The sequence below is a fragment of the Taudactylus pleione genome, unplaced genomic scaffold (assembly GCF_031769625.1).
Source record: "Taudactylus pleione unplaced genomic scaffold, aTauple2 ptg000774l, whole genome shotgun sequence".
Taxonomy (NCBI): domain Eukaryota; kingdom Metazoa; phylum Chordata; class Amphibia; order Anura; family Myobatrachidae; genus Taudactylus; species Taudactylus pleione.
In genome coordinates, this window is record NW_028285176.1 from 3,580,438 (window position 1) to 3,605,777 (window position 25,340).

Sequence of the window (25,340 nt, forward strand, 5' to 3'; positions counted from 1 at the left end):
GAGTGAGCTCTAGTCGGCTCCCTCTGTGGACACAGCAGCCATTGAGAGTCTGTCTGAATCTCATTGGCTGGCTGCTATAACAAACACACAGCCGCCGCTGTGTGTTTGTTAGCTGTGTAGGGCAGACCGCTCTCACTGCGGTCTGCCCTATGTTTGTTGGGCACGGGGGACTAGCGGGGCTAGTTCAAGCCCCTGGTGTAGTCCACCCATTGGCTGCTGGTGACACTGCCGGACGTCGCCCCCCCCTTTGGCCGTCGCCCCTGGCGAGTGCCATCCTGGCCAATGGCCCCTGTGAATGAGGACACATCTGTACATTAATCAAATATCAGTTGTACGGTATATATTTACACATATGGGACTGCACTGTGAAAACATTCAGCAAATACAGTATATGTCATATGTACAGGTTTGAGTAGAAAAAAAATTCTATATGCCATCAGACAAAATAAATAGAAGACGTGAACTGATGAAGTATGTTATATTGCGCTGTCAGTCATTATAATGTGATAGTCTGGAGCAGCATAGGACATACAGTACATGGGCAGGTCTGACTCTGCTCAGTGGGCTGTTCCTCCTGCACACAGTCAGAGGAGACGGATGAGGAGGTGAATTGGGAAAGAAAGAAAGGACTGGAGCAGCAGCAGGAGAGTATCTGGGGCACAGATCCCGGCTCCTGTGCGGCACGAAGGGCAGATCTCTCTCTTATTGTCCCCGGCGCTGGACGCAGGACGTGGTCACCCAGCTGGATGTTGGAAGGATCAGGACCACCTAGCAAGAAGCACTCAGCCCTGATCTATCCTTTGTCTGCAGCTGGAGAGCAGGGGTCCAGGCTGAGCCATGCCCAGGAAAAGCATCGTGCAAGTCAGCGTGCAGGACGTTCAAAAGAGGCGCAGCCCAAACAAGCACTATGTGAGTGTCCTCTGTGCAAGTAGTAGCGATGCTGGGTGAGTGGCCTAACCCCACTCCCTGCAGTGCTCACTAGGATTCTGGATTGGGAATAGTCTGGAAGTCTGGGTGCAGGGCTTGGAAGTCTGTACTAGCAACCACATTGTGCTCTGGTCTACAACCACAGCAATTTCCTGGTGGGAAGAATCAAACGCTGGTTATATAGTATGCCTCTCCACTACAGATATACTGAGTTTATGCACAAATAGTTTTATAGGTAACATAACTTCAATAGCTATGTAATGCACAATATATATGCATTATGTTACCTTTTTACATTGTAGTGATGTTTTCACACTGATTGCATTCAGGGGATGTGAAGAAGTCTGGGCGAGCTTAATGCCAATATGCAACAAACAATCTTCCTAATTGCACCCTAGATTCTTCCCAGCAGAGCTGGCAGTGTGTCCTGTGATTGGCTACTAATAAAATATGTAGAGCAGCAGCTAAATGTTGGACTGTTTGACTATATTAGTGTCACTTATTGAAGATGAGGGTTTTAAAACAGGGTTTGTAAGGGTGGTATTATAACTAAAAGTGCTGTCTGTCTGTGATTTATTGATGTGTATAGTTCATTAGCTTGCTGCTGCTAACTCTAATTTGATTTGTGACGGTGACCTTTCTCTTTAATGCAGATCAATGAAGTGAAATATATATTACAACTATGGCGCACTCCAGGATCTTCAATATTGTGCAAATATATTCTTTATGACATGCCACAGTAGTACCAGCGTTTCAGGACTATGCGTCCTCTTGTCAAGGTAATGTTACCTTGGTACTGTGTCATGTCATAAAGAATATATTTGCACAATATTGAAGACCCTGGAGTTCCACCTATTTTTCTTTATATGCACCAAGGCATATACTAGACTATACCGTGAGTGCCAGACCTGATCTGGAGATAAATATTTGTGTGTGTTTTGTAGTCAATCCTTTTTTATAAAATGTTTATATACTATTACCTTTTAAATGTGTTTTATTACTGTAAATATTTTTTTTTTGACAGTGGTGTTCCACTTTGTTGCTGTTTTAATGCTTTTTTTTTATGTCAGATTTGATTTTTCAATTTCTGAAACAATAAAATGATGTTTGTATCACACAGCTGTTTGCAAACATCACACATTCTAGGTTTTCCTACTTGGCAGTGCAGAGCTTGTCTTTAGGAAACTGATGTGCGTGATGTGGCGCTTGAATCACCATTTACCCCACTAGACTTTCTGGGAATTATTCAGATTGTAATACTGTACAGTGCCATCTGCTGTCCACTTGTGGGGTACAATGCCTGTGACCAGTTTTTAGAATAAGGCTATTAAAGCTCCAATGAATTTTATTATTGTGATAACCGTTTCAAATAAGTAGTATTTATGTGCAAGTATAGCTAGCAGACTGCAGCATCAGTAATGGTAATTGATTTGATTAAATGAAACAAGCCTTATAATTTAATGATACTTCTGGACTGTTTTTTTTTAGTGGTTGGCTAGTTTTGTCCACTAGTGGGTGCTGGGATGTGACATCCTAACTCCTGCCTCTATCCTGTATCTCTTTGTCTATAATATCGCATGCTAAGAGTCTTTTGATATAAGCAGTCTTAGGGAACTCCTTATACAGATATAAGGTTATCAGTGCAGATAATCCTGACTTTCATTATTCTAGCACTCACCAATCTTTCCGAAACTAGGACCTGATAAGTTACTTTACTATGGCCTTCTCTGCCCTGTCTTTTTTTTTTTTTTCGCTCGCAATGTCTGATATCTTGTTGGGTATACACAGGTTGCCATTTATGCTACCTATAATATTCTAGCATACAATGGTAACAGCTGATAGCTTTGGAGTTTAGTTCAGAGGTCCCAAACTCTGCCATGACAGTCCATGTATTAAAGCTATCTATGCTTGAGCAGAGGTGGCTTAATTAGTACCTCAATATTTGATTTAACTTTCTGGACTCAAGCATGGATATCCCTAAACCATTGACTTTAATGGCGGAGTTTGGGAACCTCTGGTTTAGTTTCTATTCTCCCAGTCATCCTTTAGAGCAGTGGTTCTCAAACTCGGTCCTCAGGACCCCACACAGTTCACGTTTTGTAGGTCACTCAGCATGGGTACAGGTGTAATCATTACTCACTGACACAGTTTAAAAGGTCCACAGGTGGAGCTAATTATTTCACTTGATTCAGTGTGGAGACACGGAAAACATGCACTGTTTGGGGTCCTGAGGACCGAGTTTGAGAACTTGTGCTTTAGAGCAGGGGTTCTTGACTCCAGTTCCCAAGTACCCACAACAGGACATGGTTTTTGTCACAAGTGAGTTAATCTACTCTGCTGGGTCAGTAATTATCCCACCTGCTTCCACAGACAGAAATCCTCAAATGTCCTGTTGGGGATACTTGAGGGTTGGAGTTTAGAACCACTGCATTGGAGAAAAATGCTATTTCAGATTTACTGCTAAATAAATATATACACAGTTCTATTTTTCAGCAGGAACCTCTCATTAACTATGACGCAATGTCCTGGGCCAAACTTATTTTCCATTTTCTAAATACTACATATATGTAGTATTTAGAACATATTTATAATATACATATAAATGTTTTTCTATAGCTCCACCCACAGTTCCTCAACCTATTTTTCCAGAAAAATAGCCATACATACATACAAGTGGCCTTAGTACCCAGCATCAAAGGCGAGGTGTTCTATTATGGAGTCATACTGTATGGCTTAATGTTGTAATCTTTATGTGAGCTAAGCATGCATCAACAGATGACTAGGGCTATCATTAAATTGCTGCAGTACACAGTTTTCCTCACATTAGTCAAAGATAAAAGGGATCACTGTGCAGCTGAAAATGTTAATTTACTCCATCTGTGACCGGCAGTCTATTAAGTGTGTGCTTAGGCTCTGTGTCATGCTTTGGTGTTTTCCTGTGTATCTTCAAGATGTTCCCTCAGGGAGTGTCCTTATCATAGGAACTGTGTTTGTCCATCATGGCACTCCTGTGTTCATTTACATTGTACCAGTGCTTAAAGTGGTCCTAGAGTAGTGGGGGAACTCGCCTCCCTCTTCTAAAAAAAATTACAGTGTCGCCGCTGATGTGCGGCGAAAAGGGGCGTGGTCACACAAATGGGTGTGGTCACACAGTAGTATTCCCAATTCATTTTAAATGCACAAATCAGCCATTTGACATCTTTTTAAAAACATACAGTACTGTCCTTATGGCCACTAACAGTCTTCTACATGATTCTGGTAACGAAGTTTTCACTTTTTTTGGGATCCAGGATGGTCTCCCCACTTTTTCATGCTATTTTCCCTGTTCACTTTTTGGACAAAATTCGTACACACTCACTGCGACTAGTGCGAATTCGCATTTCTAATTGAATTGTGCGTATGTCGGGTGAGTGCATGAAGGTGAAGTGTGCGAGTTTTTTGCCTTTTGCAAACTCTCACCTAATTGAATTCCCCCCAAAGTATTGTGTTTTATAGCAATCATGTACTTTTATTGTCTAAATGTGATCCGGGTATTTCTATTTCACAATACTTCTATTTAGCATTGATTTTATAGCCTGATTACCATGATAACCGTTTACCATAACAACCTAATATTTATGTCTTATGGTGCCCATACACGGGATGATTTTTAACACGATTTTGGCAGTTTCTACAAGTTGGACAGACCAATCGTTTGCAAATAGTTGTATTTTGAGTCTTCTGCGACCCTGATGTGCGTCCCCACCATCGTCTAGTTGGATCGCAGATCAGATGGTTTTGTAGAGAGATCTCAACTGATCGTGTATGATGTGATACACTTCTATGCATCTTATCCTATGATCTTAATGATAAATCGTACACCATTGGACCACATCTTTTGAAGAATTTCAAGGGAAATCGTACAACTGATCTTAGCAACTTTGAATCTCAACGTGTATGGGGGCCTTTACAAGAGCAGTGTCATGTGATTAGAGTTAACTTTATTATTCCCTACGTCTGATCGACTACTAGTGTCCGGATCACATGTTTGACTTTGTGGTCATAACCCGGCATAGTGCAGCTTTACAAACTGATGGTGCATACACACGGGACGATCGTCAACGATAATGATATAGTTGAACGATCTCCCGGGTGTGCTGGATGATCGATATCGATCATCGAGCACACCACCAACCCACCTAGGACAGCCAACTACACACAATCAATGATCACGGGTCCCTATAGTAACCTGGTCGATATCAACCAGGTTGGCCTGCATGCACGGTCGATGGACTATATCATCGTCTATGCATGCCCACGCATCGCAGGTCGTTGGAGGCACCGAAAATTGCACAATATGAACGATAACGATATGATCGGTATCGTTCATAATCTGCATTTTAATTGTACCTTGTTTACGCACCTTTACGGCAGATTAGCCGGAGCTGTAATAGAGACATGTAGCTTCCGACTACACAGGTCACTCTGGGAGCAGAATGCTGCATGGGCAATACAGTGTATACATTATACCAGGGATAAATTTCCCAGCGAGTGCGCACCCATTTCCGCTCGGCGACTTCCCGATTTAAGGTATTTAAACTTCCATTATTTCCTCTATCGCTCTACCTTGAGAAAGACACCTAAGTATCGAAACATGTTAGAAGATGATCAGAGGACGTTTTATCATCCGTTACCAGAGGATCATGAGGTGCTCCTGTTATAGAAATACCCAGGCTCCATCTCTGCACTGGCGGCCTGTTATCTGCTGATCCCATTTGTACATCTACTCCGTATGGATGCTACCTTTTTTTTTTTTTTTCTTTATTAAAGTGCTTTTGTATTTACATATCTGCACTATGAGAGGTTTCTTATTCTTCTCATGCTTGAGTTCCATGTGAAGTTGGCAATAGATATCGGCTAAAGAAACCCAGATATGAATGTACCTGTGAGCCACATGTAAGCCAGAGCGTGAGCATCACCTATCGTAATACTGTCTATGGTGTGTGTATGCCATATACAATAAATTCTGGGATTCATAATGTTAAAGAAACCTTTATATGAACTTCAGACACCTTTTGGATGTTAGCATTTTCCACTGATATTGGTGACTATTTATGGTGGAATGTTCCATATCCTTACTTACCTTCATTTCTGTGGCCATTCACCCTTATGCTTCCTGAACCATCACTCGGGTGTGCTTATAATTTTAAGATACTTTTTCTAGCAGTTTGTTTTTTTTTTGTTTTTTTTATGTGATTTTGTTTCCTATATTCCAACTGAGGAATTTGACATCATTGGTGCCGAAACTACAATACAACTCCTCTCACATTGAAGTGAAACAGACCTGTTTTTATTGGAACAGGATTGGCGCAAAATATTTCCTTTTTGTGTTTCTTTGGTTGTACCCACTGCATTGTAATCCTCTTCCACCATTGTTAATTCCTACTAATCGTATTTGTTTGTCAAAATTCTAAGGGGTATATTTACTAAAGGTCGATTTTAATCGATTTAAAATCAATGTGTTTCTGGGGCAAAATCACACATTTACTAACAGTCAACTTTTGAATGATTTTTTTTAAGTGTGATTTAGCCCCAAAAAGAAAACATCGATATTGATAGATTTTTCGACCTTTAGTAAATATACCCCTAATGCTCTTAACATATGATATTATTGCATCACTTAATTTTATCTTTATAGCATCTTCTAACCACTTTCCGCACTTTTCCCCCAGTGCACTTGATTCCAAACGTACATGGTCTTGCACACTGCTAACAGTTTCTAGGTACGTAAATTAAATATCTCCTTAAGCCAGAGGTCCCCAAATGTGGTCCTCAAGGCTCCCCAACAGTTCAGGTTTTAGAGATATCAATGGTTGAGCACAGGTGGTTAAATCAAATTGACTGAGGTGCTAATTAAGTCGCCTGTGGTCAAGCATGGATATCCTTAAAACCTGGACTGTTAGGGTGCCTTGAGAACTGAGGGCCTGATTCTGTAAGGATCGTAATTGCAACGCTGCACTCAGGCTATAGATATATGATGTATGCACGCAGGCAGCTTTGCAATGGCGATCCTTGCAGATATGGTAATACAGCAGGAGGCATCACGCCCTCTGTGCATTACTTAACAGAGCTGCGTTGTCCAACGCAGTATCGTTTAATCTGCGTACCATCGGCCGGCTGCGGTGACCCATAGGGTCCCACAGCCTTCCCCCGCAGTTTAGAGGAAGAGGCCAGGAAATCTCCGTCACCCGACGGAGAAACTGGCCTCTTCCCTCCCCCCCCCAACGGCGGTGACACGCCTCCGTTTCGGGTAACGGAGGCTGTCGCCACCTCCAAATGGCAGCAAGCTTTCAATCACACGGCTTCTGGGGGCTGCAGCCACTGCACTATTTAGAAGCCGGTGTTATGTGCATGCTCTGGTCCCAACGCCAGCCAGATCATTGTGCAGCGGCAGCCCCCATCATGCAAGAGGGTAGCAACCGCTGCTGGTGGAGGCGTCACTGTTCATGCTACACAAGTGAAATTTACTTGAGTGGCTTTGTGATATATACTTTAATATGAAAGTACTGAGTATTAGTACTGAGTAACCAGAGCTAATGAATGTAATATGAGTGCAGTACTACAGCATATTAATCCATCTAAGCTAAGATAGGAATAGGCTAGTAAAAAAAAACTGCAACTTTATTTTTATCTACTTCAAAATAGTGTACAAAAATAAAATACAACCTTTTACAGAAACCAAATAAAAATGATGTCCCTTAAATCCTTGTGTTGGACTATGCACCTAACAGAACAATTGTGCTTTTCAGGCAGTTGCCAGGAAACTGAAACCCTCGCATTGCTCATAAACCTTGCGCCAACGTGAAACTTTGATCTGTACGATCACTTCAGCCATGTGCAGACTCTAGGACAGAGCTACAATTATAAGCTAGACAGCAACCGGAGGTCATTAATATGATCTCATTTCCCGTTATCTCCCATTATAGAAGAGCTTTATATTCTAATGCAATGTTTGTAGATCTACAGAATTCAGCACAACTTTGGTTGGAGAAAATCTTTAAGTTTAAGAATTCCACATTACAATGTGCTTAGCTGTGATGTTCTGTATCCATTTTAGACCTTCATTGCCAGATACTTGATTCCTTAGGTGCCCTAAGATACACACTCCTCTATGGAGTACATGCCATTTTTGGCATCTCGAAAACCACAGGTTACTAAAGACACCTTTTGTATGCACCGGATAAACCAGGTTTCTTTTCATCTTTTTTCCATGATCTCTCCCTTTCCCCCTTGTCATTTTATCAAGGCAGGTATCCACTTGCCAATTAAAATGAACGATATCGTTATCGTTCAATCGCTCATTAATCATGCACAATTCGGGCTTGTATTTGACGGAAACGACCAGCGATGCGCGCTCCCACTGGTCGTTTCCGACATCAATCATCGCCTGAACTTGCCGATAACGACAGATTAACCATGTTCAGGGATGAGAGAGGGCGCCTACGCTGAACAACATATCGCTCAGTGTAGGCACTGCAGGGGAGGAGGAATGACTGTACAATTACAATGTTGTAATCGTACTGTCGTTCCACTATCTGCTAGTGGATGTGCCCCTTTACTCCGTCTCTGCAGTGACTTTTCCCTCTCTGATTATTCCTTCTGCAGCTACAGTATAACTGCACATCTGGGAGCTCTGGTGTAGCCATTATATACAGTATGGGAAATGTTTATTTGAACATTAAGAAGTTACTGTAAATTTAAACAAAACGTGTGTGTGTGTGTGTGTGTGTGTATTAGGGGTGAGCGGGTTCGGATTTCTGAAATCCGAGCCCCCCCGATCCGAGTCCGATCCGAGTCAGGCTCGACTTTTCCCGCCTGACTCGGATCTGAAATCGAGGCAAAACGTCATCATCCCGCCTTCCGAGTCTCGCGGGTTTTGGATCCTATATAAGGTACCCGCGTCGGCGCCATTTTCTCATTCGGCTGTGGACAGTGAAGAGGGAGGGTGGGAGTTAGGGCAGTGTAGTGTAGTGTAGTGTAGTGCTGCTGTTGTCCACTACTTCAAAGTCCATAGGGGCTGGCTGTGTTGTGCTGTGCTGCTGTTGTTAATAGGGGCTGTGTCCACTACTTCAAAGTCCATAGGGGCTGGCTGGACTGTGTTGTGCAGTCAGTTCTCCATAGGGGCTGTGTCCACTCCAAAGTCCTGTGCAGTGTCCCAGTCCTAAAGGGGTGCTGTAGTGTTGTCCAGGGGGTGCTCTGTCAATCAGGGGTGCTCCCCCCAAGTGCTAAAAAAATAATATATTTTCTGTGTTTGTGAATTGTGTGCGCAGTAGCCGCATGTGCATCAACCAAGTAGTGCCAAGAGTGCGCCTGTGTAATAAGTAAAGGGCCGGCTGGCTTGACCGTTAAAGGGTGCTGTAACCCCCAAAGTACACTCCAGTCCAAACCAAAAAAAAATTATTTTCTGTGTTTGTGAATTGTGTGCGCAGTAGCCGCACGTGCATCAACAAAGGAGCAGCGCGAAGCGTGCGCCTGTGTCCCATAAGTAAAGAGCCGGCTGGCTCATTTCTTAAAGGGTGGTGTAACCCACAAAGTGCACTACTCTCCAGCAAAAATAAAAAAATATTTTCTGTGTTTGTGTGCGCTTTAGCCGCACGTATATATCAATATAACGTAAATGGAGGACCAAACTTTCTCCGATAAAAATAAAATAGGGAAAGATCAAGAACCACTTCCTCCTAGTGCTGTTGCTGCTGCTGGGAGTTGTTCATCATCCCAGAGAGAAAGTAGGAACATCACTACTTTTACTAAACAATTGACCCTCCAACAGTCCCTAGCGATGAGGATGAAGTACGACAGCAGTCATCCTGAAGCAAAACGTATAACTGTGGCCTTGACTGCTATGTTGGTGTTAGACGTGCGTCCGGTATCCGCCATTAGTGCAGTGGGATTTAGACAATTGATGGAGGTAGTGTGTCCCCGGTTCCAAATCCCGTCTAGATTCCACCTGCATCCTCAAAGCAGCAGCGACAAGCGTGCGTCTGTCTGTTAAAGGGTGGTGACACCCTCAAAGTGTGCTACACAAACAATAAAAATATTGTTCTTTTTTTTCTGTCTTTGTGAAATGTGTGGGCTGTAACCGCACTTGCATCCTCAAAGCAGCAGCGACAAGCGTGCGTCTGTCTGTTAAAGGATTACATCGGTGACAGCATCCAAGTAGGCATGTCAGACAGTCCGTACCTGTACTGGCAGGAAAAAGAAGCAATTTGGAGGTCCCTGTACAAACTGGCTCTATTTTACCTGAGTTGCCCCCCCTCCAGTGTGTACTCCGAAAGAGTGTTTAGTGCAGCCGGGAACCTTGTCAGCGAAAGGCGTAGGAGGTTGCTTCCACAAAATGTGGAGAAGATGATGTTCATAAAATGAATTATCAACTCTTCCAGGGAGACCAGCCTCCAGAACGTACAGAGGGACCTGTGGTTGTGGATTCCAGCGGGGACGAATTAATACTCTGTGAGGATGAGGATGTACACACTGAAGAGGGTGAGGAATCGGTGGATGAGGAGGATGAGGATGACATCTTGCCTCCGTAGAGCCAGTTTGTGCAGGGACAGATTAATTGCCAGCTTGTTTTGTGGGGGCCCAAATGAACCAATCATTTCAGCCACAGTTGTGTGGCAGACCCTGGCGCTGAAATGATTGGTTCGTTAAAGTGTGCATGTCCTGTTTATACAACATAAGGGTGGGTGGGAGGGCCCAAGGACAATTCCATCTTGCACCTCTTTTTTTTCTTTGCATTATGTACTGTTTGGGGCCTAGTTTTTCAAACTGCAATCCTGTCTGCCACTGCAGTTTCACGCCTAGATGGGTCACGTGTTTGTGCCGCCCACTCGTGTCGCTTAGCATAGTCATCCAGCTACCTCGGTGCAACCTTTTGGACATAAAAACACTATTGTGAGATGTGAGGTGTTCAGAATAGACTGGAAATGAGTGGAAATTAAGGTTATTGAGGTTAATAATAGCATAGGAGCAGAAAAACCTACAAATTCTGTGATTTTAGCTGTTTTTATGCTTTTTTTCAAGAAAATACAGATCCAGAACCCAAAACACGGAAGGGTGGTTTTGGCAAAACCAATCCAGATCCAAAACACGAAGAAAGATCCAGATCCAAAACCAAAACACAAAATCCGAAAAGTGGCCGGTGCACACCCCTAGTGTGTATATATAATAAAAAAATGCGGCAGACTTGCCGACTTTCTGGCTTCCCCCTCCGGCAGAGGGCAGCCAGGTCGGCGCTGCATGGGACGTGGTGGTGCAATCGCATCATTGCACACCCACTATACAGTGCTGAGATTTCTGGCATTGTAAAGCAGGGGGCGGAGCTACGATGATGCGATTCAGCGTGAATTGTGTCACCGGACCCCTCTGGAACGCTCACTTTCAGCAGGTGTGTGGGTTCTGGCGGCCAGAATGGGAGACCTCCCTCTCTTGCGAGGGGCTGGGAGCGCCACCTGATTTTCAGGTGAGCAAGTTACATTTATATTTAATGTTATTGTTTAGTTTTACAAAACATTTTTGCAGCATATTGAGCATATTTATGGCAGATTAGGACCAATGCTAATAGCTATTATTATAAAACTTATGTATTAAATGTCACCCTTTCCTCTTAGTTTGTAATATTCATTTGGCTAGGCCATACTGTAGCATAGTCTATCTTCTGTTTCATGTCAGTTAATCTAATCTGTGCAGGGTGAATGCTGCGCACAATGTATCGTTACATTACATCGCACCATCACTTGGTTGCTCCATCGCATGGTGTGTTTCCAGCTTTAGAGGTGCAGTTGCTCCCCCCAAGTTGTCATGGCCACTCACCATCTAGCACTTTGCCAGTGGCTCAGCTATCAACATATGACGACATGACATGACTACATCCCCTGCGCGACTTTCATTAGACGTAACATATATACCCTTGTAGATGAGGAATTTCAGGTCTACACGTTTTCCTAATGTTCATGGTGTCGTGTAGTCTACATTTCCATTCTGTTTTAATCTTGTGAATATATTTTGTACCACAACACATTCTAATAAGTAAAATACATGTTATTTGAATACTGATGAGTCTTTGGACGGGATGTACTATGGGCAAAAATGCGGTCAAACCCCTGAAAATGCCATTTTTGGGAGTTTGACCTAATTTCTCATGTGTACCAAGTTCCTGAATGTGATACATTCCGGATCTTGGACCCGGAGAATTTGCAAATGCTTGCTAAAGCTCAGTCGGCATTAAGACGCCTAATGCTGCTTTCTTATATCCGTCCAGTCTCGCTCTTCCGCATAAACATCTGTACCATTAACGCACATCGGCCACTCATGCAACATTTACACCAGGTCTGACCAGCCGCAGACACTGCAAGTCTCCTTGTACGCAGTGGGCTCTAAAGCTGCGTATGCAATCGCAGTAGCTAATTTTTGCACGCTCAGGAAATGGAGTTCAAACGGACAGGCATGCCTGTGTTTCTCCGACCACTCCCCCATCACCACTCCCCCATCACCACTCCCAAATGCTGACATCCTATCACTCGCTCTGCGATGGATTCCTCTGTGCGTCCGTAATCACAGTGCGATCGCTGTGCACACGCAGTGTGGCTTATACGCATGCGAGATGGCAAACAATCGCTCCATGGGCGTCAAATAGTTGCACCTGCAACCGGTACAGAATCAGGCCCTGTGATGTGTTTCCTTTACGTATTCAGGTATTCAACTACAAGCATTGCATTTAATAGCTCTTTAAATGTTTTTCTTATCAAGTTCTTCCTTGTTCCAGATGACTAGGCCCGAGTCAAATTTTTTACATTTTGGAACTCTTAGAATTTGTGGAATCCGTTTTGCAATTATTGGGTAATTTTTAAAGATTTTATTGATATACTAGCTGAAGTCCCAGGCGTTGCCCGGGGTTTAAATCTTCAAGTTAAGTTTTATTATGTGATGTCATCCAAATCCATCCAGTAGAAGGCTCAGGACAGGCTCCATGGGTCAAAGTTCTGCCTGGCGCATTTGGCCTTTGGGTCCGACCGGGACCTCAACCCCCTAGTATGCCTTCTGGGATCCAGTGTTACCACTATGGGAAGTTTTCATCCAAATCCATCCAGTCAAAGTCAACAGGCTTCCACGGTCAAAGTTCTGCCCAGCGTTCACCAACGGGAGGTCTGACCGGGACCCTTACCCCCCTAAAACATGGCCATGAGCCAACTGAACCACCTTGCGTTGGATTCATCCAAATCTGTGCAGGGGTGTCTGATTGCAGAACCAGACCGACTGACAAGTTAACAGACAAATGCATTTTATATACACTCTATAAGATTTTGATTGGCCATTAATATTATGAATAAAGCTAAAATCATATACACAACAGTTTTAGTCCTTGAAACTCTGTTACTGGCCACATTGGTTAAATGGCCAAGTGCAGTCTCGCTACTCAGTTATATCTCAGCGTGAGCAGACATGATCACATTATCTGCATTACAGGTCAGGTCTACATTGTCCTCTCTTGTACTTTTTCCCACATCTTGTGACTGAAGGCCCACATACACTGTGCGATTTGCATTATGCAATGCGACTTGTGATCCGACGGCCGACATATCGGACGGTCCCCACTCACAGAGCAATCGGACAGCCTGATAAGCCGGGACATGCCGCCACCACCCTCACCCACCCGCATAGCGCTGCATGGGGTCGTACATCGTATCCCCAGATCAAGTGAACATGCAGTAAGATCTGGAGGTGCGATGTAAAACCCCACGGGAGCACACACTGAACGATATCATGCCCCCACACGGTACCATATAGCAGCGATATCGTACCAATCCGTTGGATCGGCTGCTATATCGCACCGTGTATTGGGGCCTTTAGACTTGATTAATTGGAGAGCAGTAAGATTAACTCAAACCTAGCTGGGCACACTATGCCAAAAGGCGGCCGCCTCTCCTGAAATATTAAACAAGCAAGTCCCAGACATCTAAACCCACTATGCCCTTAACACCCCTTTTTATGGGATGTAGTCACATTCCCAACAACAGTCAGAATCCCGCCTCCAGAATCCTGACAGCTGCGATCTCAATGGTGAGAGTTAGGGTTAGACTGTGGGAGGGGAGGATTAGGATCAGGCTGCGGGGTGGGTGGGGGGCAGTTAGGGTAAGGCTACTGGAAAGTTGGGTTAGGGGGAGGGTTAGAGTACTTACCTGCATGTGTCAGGATTTCCACTGTTGGGATTACGCTGCTGGGATTCTGACCGCTGGCATTATCGGCGCTGGGATCGTGCACCGAATCCCTTTTTAGGTGAGCATGTTACAAAGAATAACCAACACTGTTGCTTTCAGGAAATTGAGCTCTGGGCTTTGCCAGCCTGGTAAACCATAGAGGGGTATCCGCAGTATGTGGGTCCCCCCATCAGGATTCCAACCAGCCCCAGGCTTGTTGCTGTGGTTTCACCAGGGGAGTTAGGCCCACAAAAATGCATGCAGGGCCCCCTTATAGAAATTACCAGCCCTGGTACCAATAGCAATAGTGTTCTTTCTCAAACTCTAGGGCCACAGATGCAGAGTTTTCAGCAATTATGGCAAAGCGGGATGGGGAGGCGGAGTTCTCCAGATGTTCTTGGAAGAGTATGAAGGCATGTATAGGGTTATTGGAGTTCAAATTAAAGTTCCAGCATGGCTTAATCACATACTTACCTACTTATAACATATATGGTTCACTCTTACTGTAGGATTGCTTTATTTTTGCATACAGTTTGTTTGTTTCATAGAGCACAGTTGTGCCACAATGCGGACTGTATGAAAGTAATGGCTGCCTGGATATCCATTGCCTAGTTATGCGATGTAAAAGGTTTGGGCAGCTGTATCTGTGAAAGCTGGAATGGAAACATTTGATGAAGTGAAAAATAGGGCAAGTGTAACATAATGGAGAGTTGTTAGCTGACCTTACTATGGATTACAGTAATGTTGAATTTATTTATTAAAATGTATTTATATAGTACAAGCATATTCCGCTGTGATTTTTAATTGGGAACACAGAATAATTAATTTTTTGGCAGACATATGGGGAGGGTCTATTTATAATTTAATTTCTACAAAAGCAGGTGAAAATGAACATTATCGGGCGATTCATAAAGAAGGTAAAGCAGGAGATATCACAGATATCCTAGAAAAAAAGATTCCCTCCAGCACACTGCCGAAATGTCAACAAAAAATACTTAAATCCTACATGATAATAGAGATTCAGTGGTATTGGTTACATACAGTTGCAAATATATGAATAAGCGCCAGGCCATCATCAAGGCTCCTCTATACTGGCGTCCCTAACATTAAGGGGTTCACGTCCGAGAAGCAAGGTACCCCAAAAAATTCCAGCCGAGGACCATTCCTAGGGCATCACACGAAAAGGGGAAATGAGTGTAGGTGATAGTGAAGTGTAAAGAATAGATGTGTAAAGTTAAATCAATAAGTGTTAATGAAATAAGAAAGAATTCAAATGACATGAAAAATAAACAATTAGAAAAGTGATAAAAAATAACTATGTGAATTAAGTGGTGATGCCCAGCATTGGGAGGATGTGCTAATCCTTATAGTGCCATGTGGATGTTTTTGGGGTACCTCCAAGGTGAGTCAGCTCTCAGCTTATACATGTGCTGTTATTATGCAGTACACTAATTTGTAATTATTTGAACCAGAGTGGGTGCTACTATTATGTAGCAATAATTATTTTGGGGTGAGCGTTTGGGAGTGGGGCCCCTGGAGTTGTTCTGGCTTGACCTTTTTTTAGGGCATCACCACTTAATTCACATAGATATTTCTTTATCACTTTTCTAATTGTTTATTTTTCATGTCATTTTAATTCTTGCTTATTTCTTTAACACTTATTAATTTATCTTTACGCATCTATTCTTTACACTTCACTATCACATTTTTCCCCTTTTCGTGTGTTGCCCTGGGGATGGTCCTTGGCTGGAATTTTTTGGGGTACCTTGCTTCTCGGACGTGAACCCCTTAATGTTAGGTACGCCGGTTTAGAGGAGCCTTGACGACGGCCTGGCGCTTATTCATATATTTGCAAATGTATGTAACTAATACCTTTGAATCCCTATTATCATGTAGGATTTAAGTATTTTTTGTTGACATTTCTGCAGTGTGCTGGAGGGAATCTCTTTTTCTATGGTTCAGTGTAAACCCCGCCCTTTACAAGCACCTGCGCTATGTCATTAAGCTGATGTGAGCGACCGCCATACATTTTGTTTGATATTACAGATCTCTCCTGCTTACCTTTTCTCTCCCGTAAATGGCCAGCTGTTAACATACACTAGTATAGGTACAGAATTCATCAAGGTCCGAAAATACAATATTTTCTGAGCTTGATTGCGGGAGCATTTGGCACCTTCAGGTGGCGAGTGACCACGCTACCCGCTTCTTCTCTATGGGAAGGAGTCCCGGGTCATGAAAAGGGATCCTTTCGGATCCCTGCGCCCCTGTCTGGCTCCGTCCGCTGGACGTCTGGGCTCTTTAGCACACTTATCTCACTGCTCCGATTGTTAGATCAGCTGTCTCCGCACCGAAGCAATGATGAATTGCTCCTGTGCTCGCGGCGAGTTAGTATGTTAATTATCGGGTTCCATTCGGATTCCAGTAATGAATAGACCCCATGGAGAGGTAAGAGGGCCCTGCTCACAAGCTTACAGTGATTCTTGCTCCCTGAATGTACAGTAGGTGAGGAAATGATTAATAGAGTGGCAAAATTGTGCAGATTAGGTACAGTAGTATAGATATGTACATGCACAGACAACCAATAATGTATCAAGTCTGTAACAAACATGGGTGTTTCAGTTTTGCATGAATATAATGTAACGTGATATTACTGGAAAATTAATGGGGGATAGGAGATAGATAAATATAAGCATTTTCATTGCAGTATCAGTATAAGGCAAGGTGATTTCTCCCATACTTTTTCCTTGTCTGTATTTGCCAAATAATAAAAGAGATTAGTGAGAGGAGTATCTGGAGGCATAAGTATCTGTTTGGGTGGAAAGGGCAAGAAGTCACTGCTGAGTTCTTATCCCACACACATCTGTTGATCTCTTCCTGGCATTCTTCCCACAGGCGCAGGTCTTGACTAGTTTGAATGTTTTCCTGAATGGTCCGGTCTTTGGCTGCTGCCTGCTGGTGTTAATAGATCAGTATAGTGTCTGGCTGACAAATCTGTTTTCCCCGAAACCTTAATATATTTACTGCGGTAAAACAGTCTTTTGTTCTGTCAAGTGCATGTTATTCAGCAAAAACAGTACTTAGTAGTTCATACCTAGTGTGTTGACCGAATTACAACTAGTTACTTGACAGTAACTATAGTTATTTCTCTTTATTTTAATATATAGCATGTACTAGATTTAAGGTATTTGAGATGCAATGCACTTTATTTTTGGCACTTTAGGTTTTGATGTTCGCATATTCCCGTGAAAGAGAGGGAGGTAGTGGCCACCCAAATGTGAAAGTGTGTGTTATGGGGGGCGATCGCCCTGACCTCCATCTCCCCAGATCCGCCACTGCTCCATTGTGCATGACCCTGTAGCTGAAAGTCATATACAGTTATATTTACTGGCATACAATCAGGGGTGAATTTAGGGGTTAGGCCACCTCTAGACATAATGTTATTAGATGCCTGCTTCCATGCCAGACTCCTCTCTCCAGCTACGTAATTTTTGGCCTTTCGCAGGCTTCTCTTTCCCGGCTACCGGATTGCACATGGAAACGCTCCCGGGTCTTCCCCAAATACGAACCTAATCTTCAGGGCTCCCTGACTGCACATCCGCCTGCTCCTAGGACTACACCTGATGCATCATGGGGGATGTAGTCTTATCCATTGTGACTGCTGTGCTGCCCCCAGCTTGTGGCACCCCTAGGCACGTGACTCACGTTGTGGCATGCCTATGTTTAAATGAATAAGAAGCTCACTCCCTCACTCGCCTCCCCTCCCTTCTGCAGCCACCTTAAAGTTCTGAGTAGGAAAATCTGAGGGTGCTATTCGACCTATTTGAAAGAGCCGCAGCAAGAAAAACTTTCCACACCTCCCAGGGCTTCATCATGCCATATTACCTCACACTGTAATGCATGTAGTTTCAGTCACCAGCCTACCCTACCATGTCATTGCTATAACCCTTGGTGGAAGAACTATTCGTCATCTGTGATCATTAAATGTTATACAGTTGTCTAATGTTCTATTTCCTAGCAGATGTAGCAGAGAAGTGAAGGTGTGGCTTTGTACATAGGATAGTAAGAAAGAGTTGAACTTCATTCAGGGAGTTGGGGCAAAAGAAAATGGGAGAGCGGACATGAGAGAAAGATTTACACATCTTTTCAGTTGCTGGAAGGGTTTCTGGATTGTTATGTTATTTTAATTTTTTTAAATTAAATAATACTAGCTTTTGATAGTAAAAGTTAGAAACCTAGCTCCAGGAAACTGAAGATATTTGAGACTCTTTGGCTGTGGTCATTGAGGGTAGCGTTTGTTGTGTGCACACCAGAGATGATATTCCAATTTTCAATCTATTGGTTTTAGAGACATTAAGAAATCACTTAGAACTGTGGAATAGTTAAAAAAGGTGATTGTTCCGTCAATGTGTAGCCTTTGGTAATCCATGTACTGGGGTTATGCTACTGTGTCCTTGGATAAATCTAGGGTCTTCTATGACACAGTACAGAAACCCAAATTACACTCTCTCTCTATTTTGGATAGAACTTCTCTGATATTCCTACCAGCAGTTGACTGAGAAAACCACTCCCTGTCTCAAAGGGTAATAAACTGGTGATAACTTATTACCACAGAATAAATGGAAAAGCCACTTGCTGCATTTATTAGTGGTTATAATAGTTGGAGTTCTTTATAAGTCTATCCTTAATACGTCTGTATGCCTAATTTTTTCTCCTCTGAACTCACCCGCCCAGTCTACTCTGCTTTACCAAAGACCTCCTCCACTCCTCCTCCATTTTCTCCCCCATCCACTCTCGTCTTCAGGATTTATCTTGCACCTAACTCTCCAGCTTTTGTATCTTGCAGCATTGCCCATTTCCCTCTTTGGGGTCTATGTACTAAGGGGAGAAGAGGGGTAAAAGCAGAGAAAATACCTGTACATACCGCTTCTCAGTATGTACTAAAGGGATCTTTGCCTGCAGCCTGCCAGTGCTAGGGGCAGGCTACAATATTGCACTGCATCTGAGTCACTTAGCGATGCCATAGCCACCTATGGCAGCACTAAATGTCCCACTTGTTATTAAGAGGAGAGGTCACTTACCGTTGTGTGTCTTCTCCGGTGCCAGCTTCGTCTCCCCTTGCTGCCATTATCTGCCTCCTGTGCAGGAAGCAGGAAGTGAGCTCTGTCAGTTTTGTCCGTTTTCAATAAAGTTTTGAAAAAAAAAATCTCACTGCTGCAACACTATGGGAGAAAGGGAGAGGCCAGTCTCTGCTCTGAAGCCTGTCATCGCTGAAGGCGTCTCTTTTTGTTCACCCTCTTTAACAGCATATTTCTAAGTACACATTGCGGTAGCTGCTTCCTGCTCTGCACCGATAACAGGCGAAGCTGGAGTGGCTTTAATACTGGGATATGTGTACTCTTAGTACATAGACCCCTTTGTCTCTGCCCATACTGCCTTTAGAATCCTTGCAAGCAGAGCCCTCTTTGTTTTTGTATTCTCTCTATTCTGTATGTTTTTAGAGCACTGTACACAATTCTGTATATTTGTACAGTTATCTACTTGCCTATGCTATGTATGGTGCTACAGAACCTCTGTGACACCATATAAGTAAAAAAAAAAAATATATGGCTCTTTATTAGGTATTCATAATACTATGTGACCCTAGAGCAGCCGCTATTATATGTGGCATGACTTCAACAAGACTTTGGAAACATTTCATACAGATTCTGGCAGTGGTGGATTTAAGGGTCAGGCCGCTCCTAGGCACAACATTATTGCCCCCCCATCCCATGCATCAGAGCAGCTGCAGATCATTTCTTATGTAGCAGTACCAGCAGGGAGATGGGGGCGGGGAGTCGTGGGTGGCAATTTGTGTGTGCAGAGAAGTTGGGGCTACCTGCTGGGTTCCGGAGGCTTCACCTTTGTTCTCTGCATTGGCTGTGTTTATTCAGAGCCACCTGTCACAGCTACTGGGCAGCTCTGCATAAACACAGGTGGCTCTGGCTCCGACCCTCCTCATGATGGCCAGGGCCAGCTAGTCCTAAAATGAAAGCCTCCGGGACAAAGCAGGTAGCCCTAACCTCACTGTATAATAAAAGGTTCAGCAGCTGCTCTGATGCTCAAGGGCTTCTGTGCCGGCCCCAGCAGGTGTCATCCCTGAGCACGTGCCTTTATTTTATCTTCACATCAGGCTGCTATTAATGATTTATGATTCTAGACTACCATGGCAACCACAGTCACCTGAAGTAGCAATCGGAGAGTCTTTGGAATGCCCTTCTGAGCTCTGTCTATACTGGGCAATCCTCCGTCTCCCCTCTCAATCATAACGTGACAACATGACCCATCCCAGGAGAAACAAAATGCTCATGGGTCATGTTGGGAGGTATGTGACTTGCTAAGATTTACAGTGTATATGCTGCCATCCATTTTTGTTTGCCCTTTAGAGTGATTTGGAGGGAGGAGAGCTAAGAAAAAATAGATGTATACTTAAGAGGTAATTAACTTGTTTTTGAATGAAAACATACAGTACATCTTCTGTATTGGATTGATGCTTTAATTGAATTGACTAATCTTCAACTCCCAGGGCCCATGTGTTGTACAGTAATTGCTCTTTAAAGATAATGTGCAGGGGTGAGGATCAAGATATTTCTTGGGCAATATTATCCAGCTTTACCATAGAAAAAAAAAACCAGGTGATGCTTCCTTCATTCCTTGACCTTTATCTCTGGATTGAAGGGTAGATTTTAAATTCCATATGCCCAGTAAATTACACTTAAATCCTTTTATAGTACACTTACCACTTTATTAGTATAGATTTAATTTAGGTAAGAGCTGTTCAGGTTCCAAATTAGTTCTCTTCTCCCAATCTATCTCCTAAACAGATGAAGTCTAAGGGTGGAATTCAAACAAAAAACTTATCAGAGACGTTTTGGTGCAATATTTTTGCGTCTTTTGTGTATGCTGCTCCCGTTTTTCGCACAATACAATTACAAAAGATGCGAAAATGCATTCATACGAAGACTGTTCTTGGCGAAACCAGCGAAAAGTGCAGGTGAATTTGGGGAAATCTCTCTGTACTCCATAAAAAGCCTATGTCTGTGTCAAATGGCGGCTGTTATATGCATATTTGAATAAGTGTGGAAAAATGATAAAGAGCTATTTTTTTTTTTTTTTTTTGTACAAAATAAATGCAGCAGTTAAATTGGGGGTAAGTATATTTTTGAGTAAAAAATACACCAGGTGCAGCAACCTGCAATGTTTAAAACACATGTCCCATACAAAAAGCCCCTCAAAATACCTAACCCACTACTTTAAATTCATTTCCTCTACTCTTAATTTTTCACTCCAAAATTGACATATCATTATTGTCCAAATTAAGCAAATTAAAAAATATTTGTTGCCTAATTTGTCAATAGGGGGAGTGTCCAATGAGTTCTGAACCAAGTCCCCACATTTTTAAACAGAAACAGGGATTTTGCATAACTTTTTCACCTGCTTTAAGATGGTGAAAACAGTTTGCCGGTTTTGCTCTATGGAGAATTCTTACATTCAAAAACCTTCAGCAATAGGATTGCACGCTACGCATTTTTGTGTGAAAAACTTGCACCTGTGAAAACTTTTCGCCATACCGCTGCTTTTTGCGGCTAATTGAATTCCCCTTTACATCCATGCATGGAGCTAATTGCAGTGGTTAGGATAGGGAATTATGTATACATTTCCACCCTCCCTGATAAAGTCTAGCAAGTGTGTACCTGCCTGTTACTGGTATCCTCTTATCTCCCTCTACCCCATCTGTTACTCCTGTATCATATATTCCTGAGCGCTTATATACCTGTATCATACTTAACCCTTCATTTTACAGAGTTGCTTGTCTCATTGAAAGAAATACATAACAAATGTGATGCACTAATCTTAAACACACCATCTAAATATAACTGCTAGTTCTTAGTTTTCGCATAATTTTAGGAATATTGCTATGTACAGTAATTATCCTAATGAAGGAGATTTCACAGAAATCACAGAAATGGTCCTCTTAGTTTTCGCTGTAGGAACACCTCACCAGCCCTTCTTCCCTCTGCCCGTGAATACTACTGATCCTCCACTAATGTGATTGTTGTGCTCAGTACACCTATGTACCTCAACGGAGCCGGCAGGTCCAATGCTACTCCTGCAATTCGAGTCTGTTTATAAGCTATATCATTGACTACATAATTGACCTAAGGGGTTTACCATAATGGCTTAATTGCCCGTGCATTGTTCTGTGTTTTGCAGCATACATTTTTTTATTTATTTGGCTTTCTGATTGGTACCATAGGGTCTATTCATCAAGTAATTTTCACATAAAACATACAGAAACAATTTTTTTTTTTTGCATAATTTAAGTGTCCCAGCTATGCATTAATGGGTTAATGGAGAAGATAACGCAATTATCTTTTCCGTTAATACCTGACTCCTACAACATCACACAGTAGAGAGCAAGTCATTGCTCTCTACAGTGCTTAACGTTTTCTGCTATTCAGGTATGTTTACCTTATATACATAATGCCATCTGAGAATGTCCAATCAATCCCTGCAGGCGGCTGTGACTCCGCCAGGCAGGTTGTTTTAGCAGGACGCATTCTGCCCTTTTGAAATCGGGTCACGGCGCCCCGCTAAAACAGCCTAGTGGAATGCTAATGTATGTGTATATAGTGCAGCACGAATAACAGGACAGTCTTCTGGACAACCTACTGCCTGCTTAGACTTCACAGGGACAGCGTGTTAACACAACCACTGTTTCTGCAATAATTTTTCCTGCACGTCATTAAAATTAAGAGTTATTTTAGACTTACGTTTTGTTAACACTATTTCTTCGAAGTCCATGGGATCCACAGGGATACCATGGGGTGTGTGTGGTTGGAGTGATCCAGACACCAAACAGTTAAGCTTTAGCTTCCAGGGTGCCTATGTCCTGCTCCACATATACCTTGCCCCCAGCCACAGGCAGACAGTTTTGTAAACAAGCCCATGGCAGGAGCTGGTAAGAAGAGAAGGAAGAACATTACTCTCAAGAAACACTCTCCCAGAAAATGAAGGAATCGGTGATCAAGAGAGAAAAATACCCAATGAGGCCAGGGGCATCAGGGTGGGCGCCTGTAGATCCTATGGACTTCGAAGAAATAGAGTTAACAAAGATAAGTCTACCATAACTCTTAATTTCTTCTTCAGGGTCCATAGGGGATCCACAGGGATACCATTGGGATGTCCCATAGCAGTTTCCCTAAGGGTGCGGGACAATCCTGAGCACTGAGCAAAAAGGAGAATCTGACGACCAAAGGAAGCATCCTGAGAGGCAAAGGTATCAAAGGCGTAAAACCTGAGAAAGGTGTGATGGAAGACCATGTGGCCGCCTTGCACAATTGTTCAGCAGAAGTGCCAAGTCGAACCATCCACGAGGGTCCCACAGACCGAGTAGAATGAGTTGTAACCCTGTTTGTAACAGGAAGATTAGCTTGCATGTAGGTGTCACAGCGCCGCTGAATCCATGTCGCTCTTACCTGGTCTGGCGACGCTGGAGTCCTGGCTGGTGTGGGACATACCATACTCCAGCGTTCCTGTGCATATCCTGATAATCGGTTCTGACCTTGGCGTGTTCGTGACTCTGATTCTGCCTGACCCCTGGTTCTACGTTGATATCTGGTTCTGACCTCGGCTATTCCCTGTGACCCGTTACATCTGCTCCCTGGTACTGTCTCGTCCGTTTGGTTCTGACCTGGCTAGTTGACTACGCTGAAGTCTCCTGTATACCGACCAAGTTGCCAGCACCTGTAAAGGGAAACCTAACCTGAAGGCTGCGACCTGTGTGTCGGACGCAGCCAAGTTAATACCTTCTTGTGAGGGTCCCTGGTGAAAACCACCGGCACATTAGACTCTGCGCCTCAGGAATAGGTCTAGCCAATTCCCTGAATACGTGTAGCATCCACAATCCATCCGTGAGTTTGTGACAGAAGGCCTGAGAGATTGTCATGCGGAGCCATCGAGCCAGAGTCTGTTTGTTACCTGACCAGCCTCTCTTGTGAAAGCCATATAACACAAAATAAGAATCTGATTGAATTTGTACGATCCACGTAGATCCGAAGTGCATGATCCACATCCAAGGAAGCTTTCACCTGCAGAAAGATCCAAGGACTGGAAGACTGGAACCACAATCTCTTCATTCAAATGGAATTGGGATACCACTTTGGGGAGGTACCCAGCCCTAGTACGGACGACAGCTCTGTTCGGATGAAAGATCAAAAATGGGGTACCGACAGGAGAGCGCTGCCAAATCAGATACCCTGCGGTCAGAATTAATAGGGAGGAGAAAGAGCGTTTACACTGTCAGCCACTTGAGGTCTACCTAGTCCAGAGGTTCAAACAAAGGAGCCTGTAGAGCCCTGAGAACCAAGGACAAATCCCATGGAGCTAACGGAGGGACAAAAGGATGTTAAAGACGGAGAACCCCCTGAAAGAATGTTCTAACATCAGGCAGGGGAGCAATTCTTTGCTGGAACCAGATTGACAGAGCAAAAACCCGAACTCTAAGGGAGGCCTGGCAGAGACCAAGGTCTAACCCAGTCTGATGAATGTCAAGTACCCTGGAGACCCTAAAAACTGTAGGTTCATAGCCTCTGGGGGAGCACCATTGAAAGTAAGAGTGCCAAACTCTGTAATAGATGCGGGCTGAGGCAGGCTTACATGCCCTGACCATTGTCTGGACCACAGAGTGAGAGAAACCCTTGGTTCTTAAGAGGGATGACTCAAGAGCCACACCTGATGAGGTAGGTCCGGGTGCTGGCAAGGACCCTGCGCTAGTAGATCCTGCCATAGAGGTAGTGAAAACTGTCAACGGAGAGACTCCGTAGGTCAGCGAACCAGTGTCACTTGGGCCAGGCTGGGGCTATTAGTATCGCTGTGCCACCTTCTTGCTTGAACTTTCAAACCACCCTCGGAAGGAGGGAGATTGGAGGAAAGAGGTATGCGACATTGAAGTCCCACCTCACTGCCAGAGCATCCACGAAGGCGGCAGAGGGGTCTCTGGTCCTGGACCCATACCTGGGGACCGTGTGGTTGTGATGTGAGGCCATGAGGTCTACGTCTGGCATGCCCCATTTGTCCACCAGGAGTTGAAAGACATCCGGTTGGAGAGCCCATTCTACGGCGTGCATGTCCTGACTGCTTAGG

General features: G+C 43.6%; 1 protein-coding gene across 2 annotated transcripts in view; it reads left to right on the forward strand.

Moving 5' to 3' along the window:
* The first annotated feature begins 548 nt into the window (after window positions 1-548).
* Window positions 549-25,340, forward strand: part of SH3PXD2B (SH3 and PX domains 2B) — a 162,455-nt gene continuing 137,663 nt past the window's right edge. For both annotated transcript variants that reach the window (XM_088457639.1, XM_088457640.1), the window contains exon 1: window positions 549-909. In XM_088457639.1, coding sequence (XP_088313765.1) covers window positions 838-909 — 72 coding nt within the window. In that variant the 5' untranslated portion in view covers window positions 549-837. The remainder of the gene's footprint in view (window positions 910-25,340) is intronic.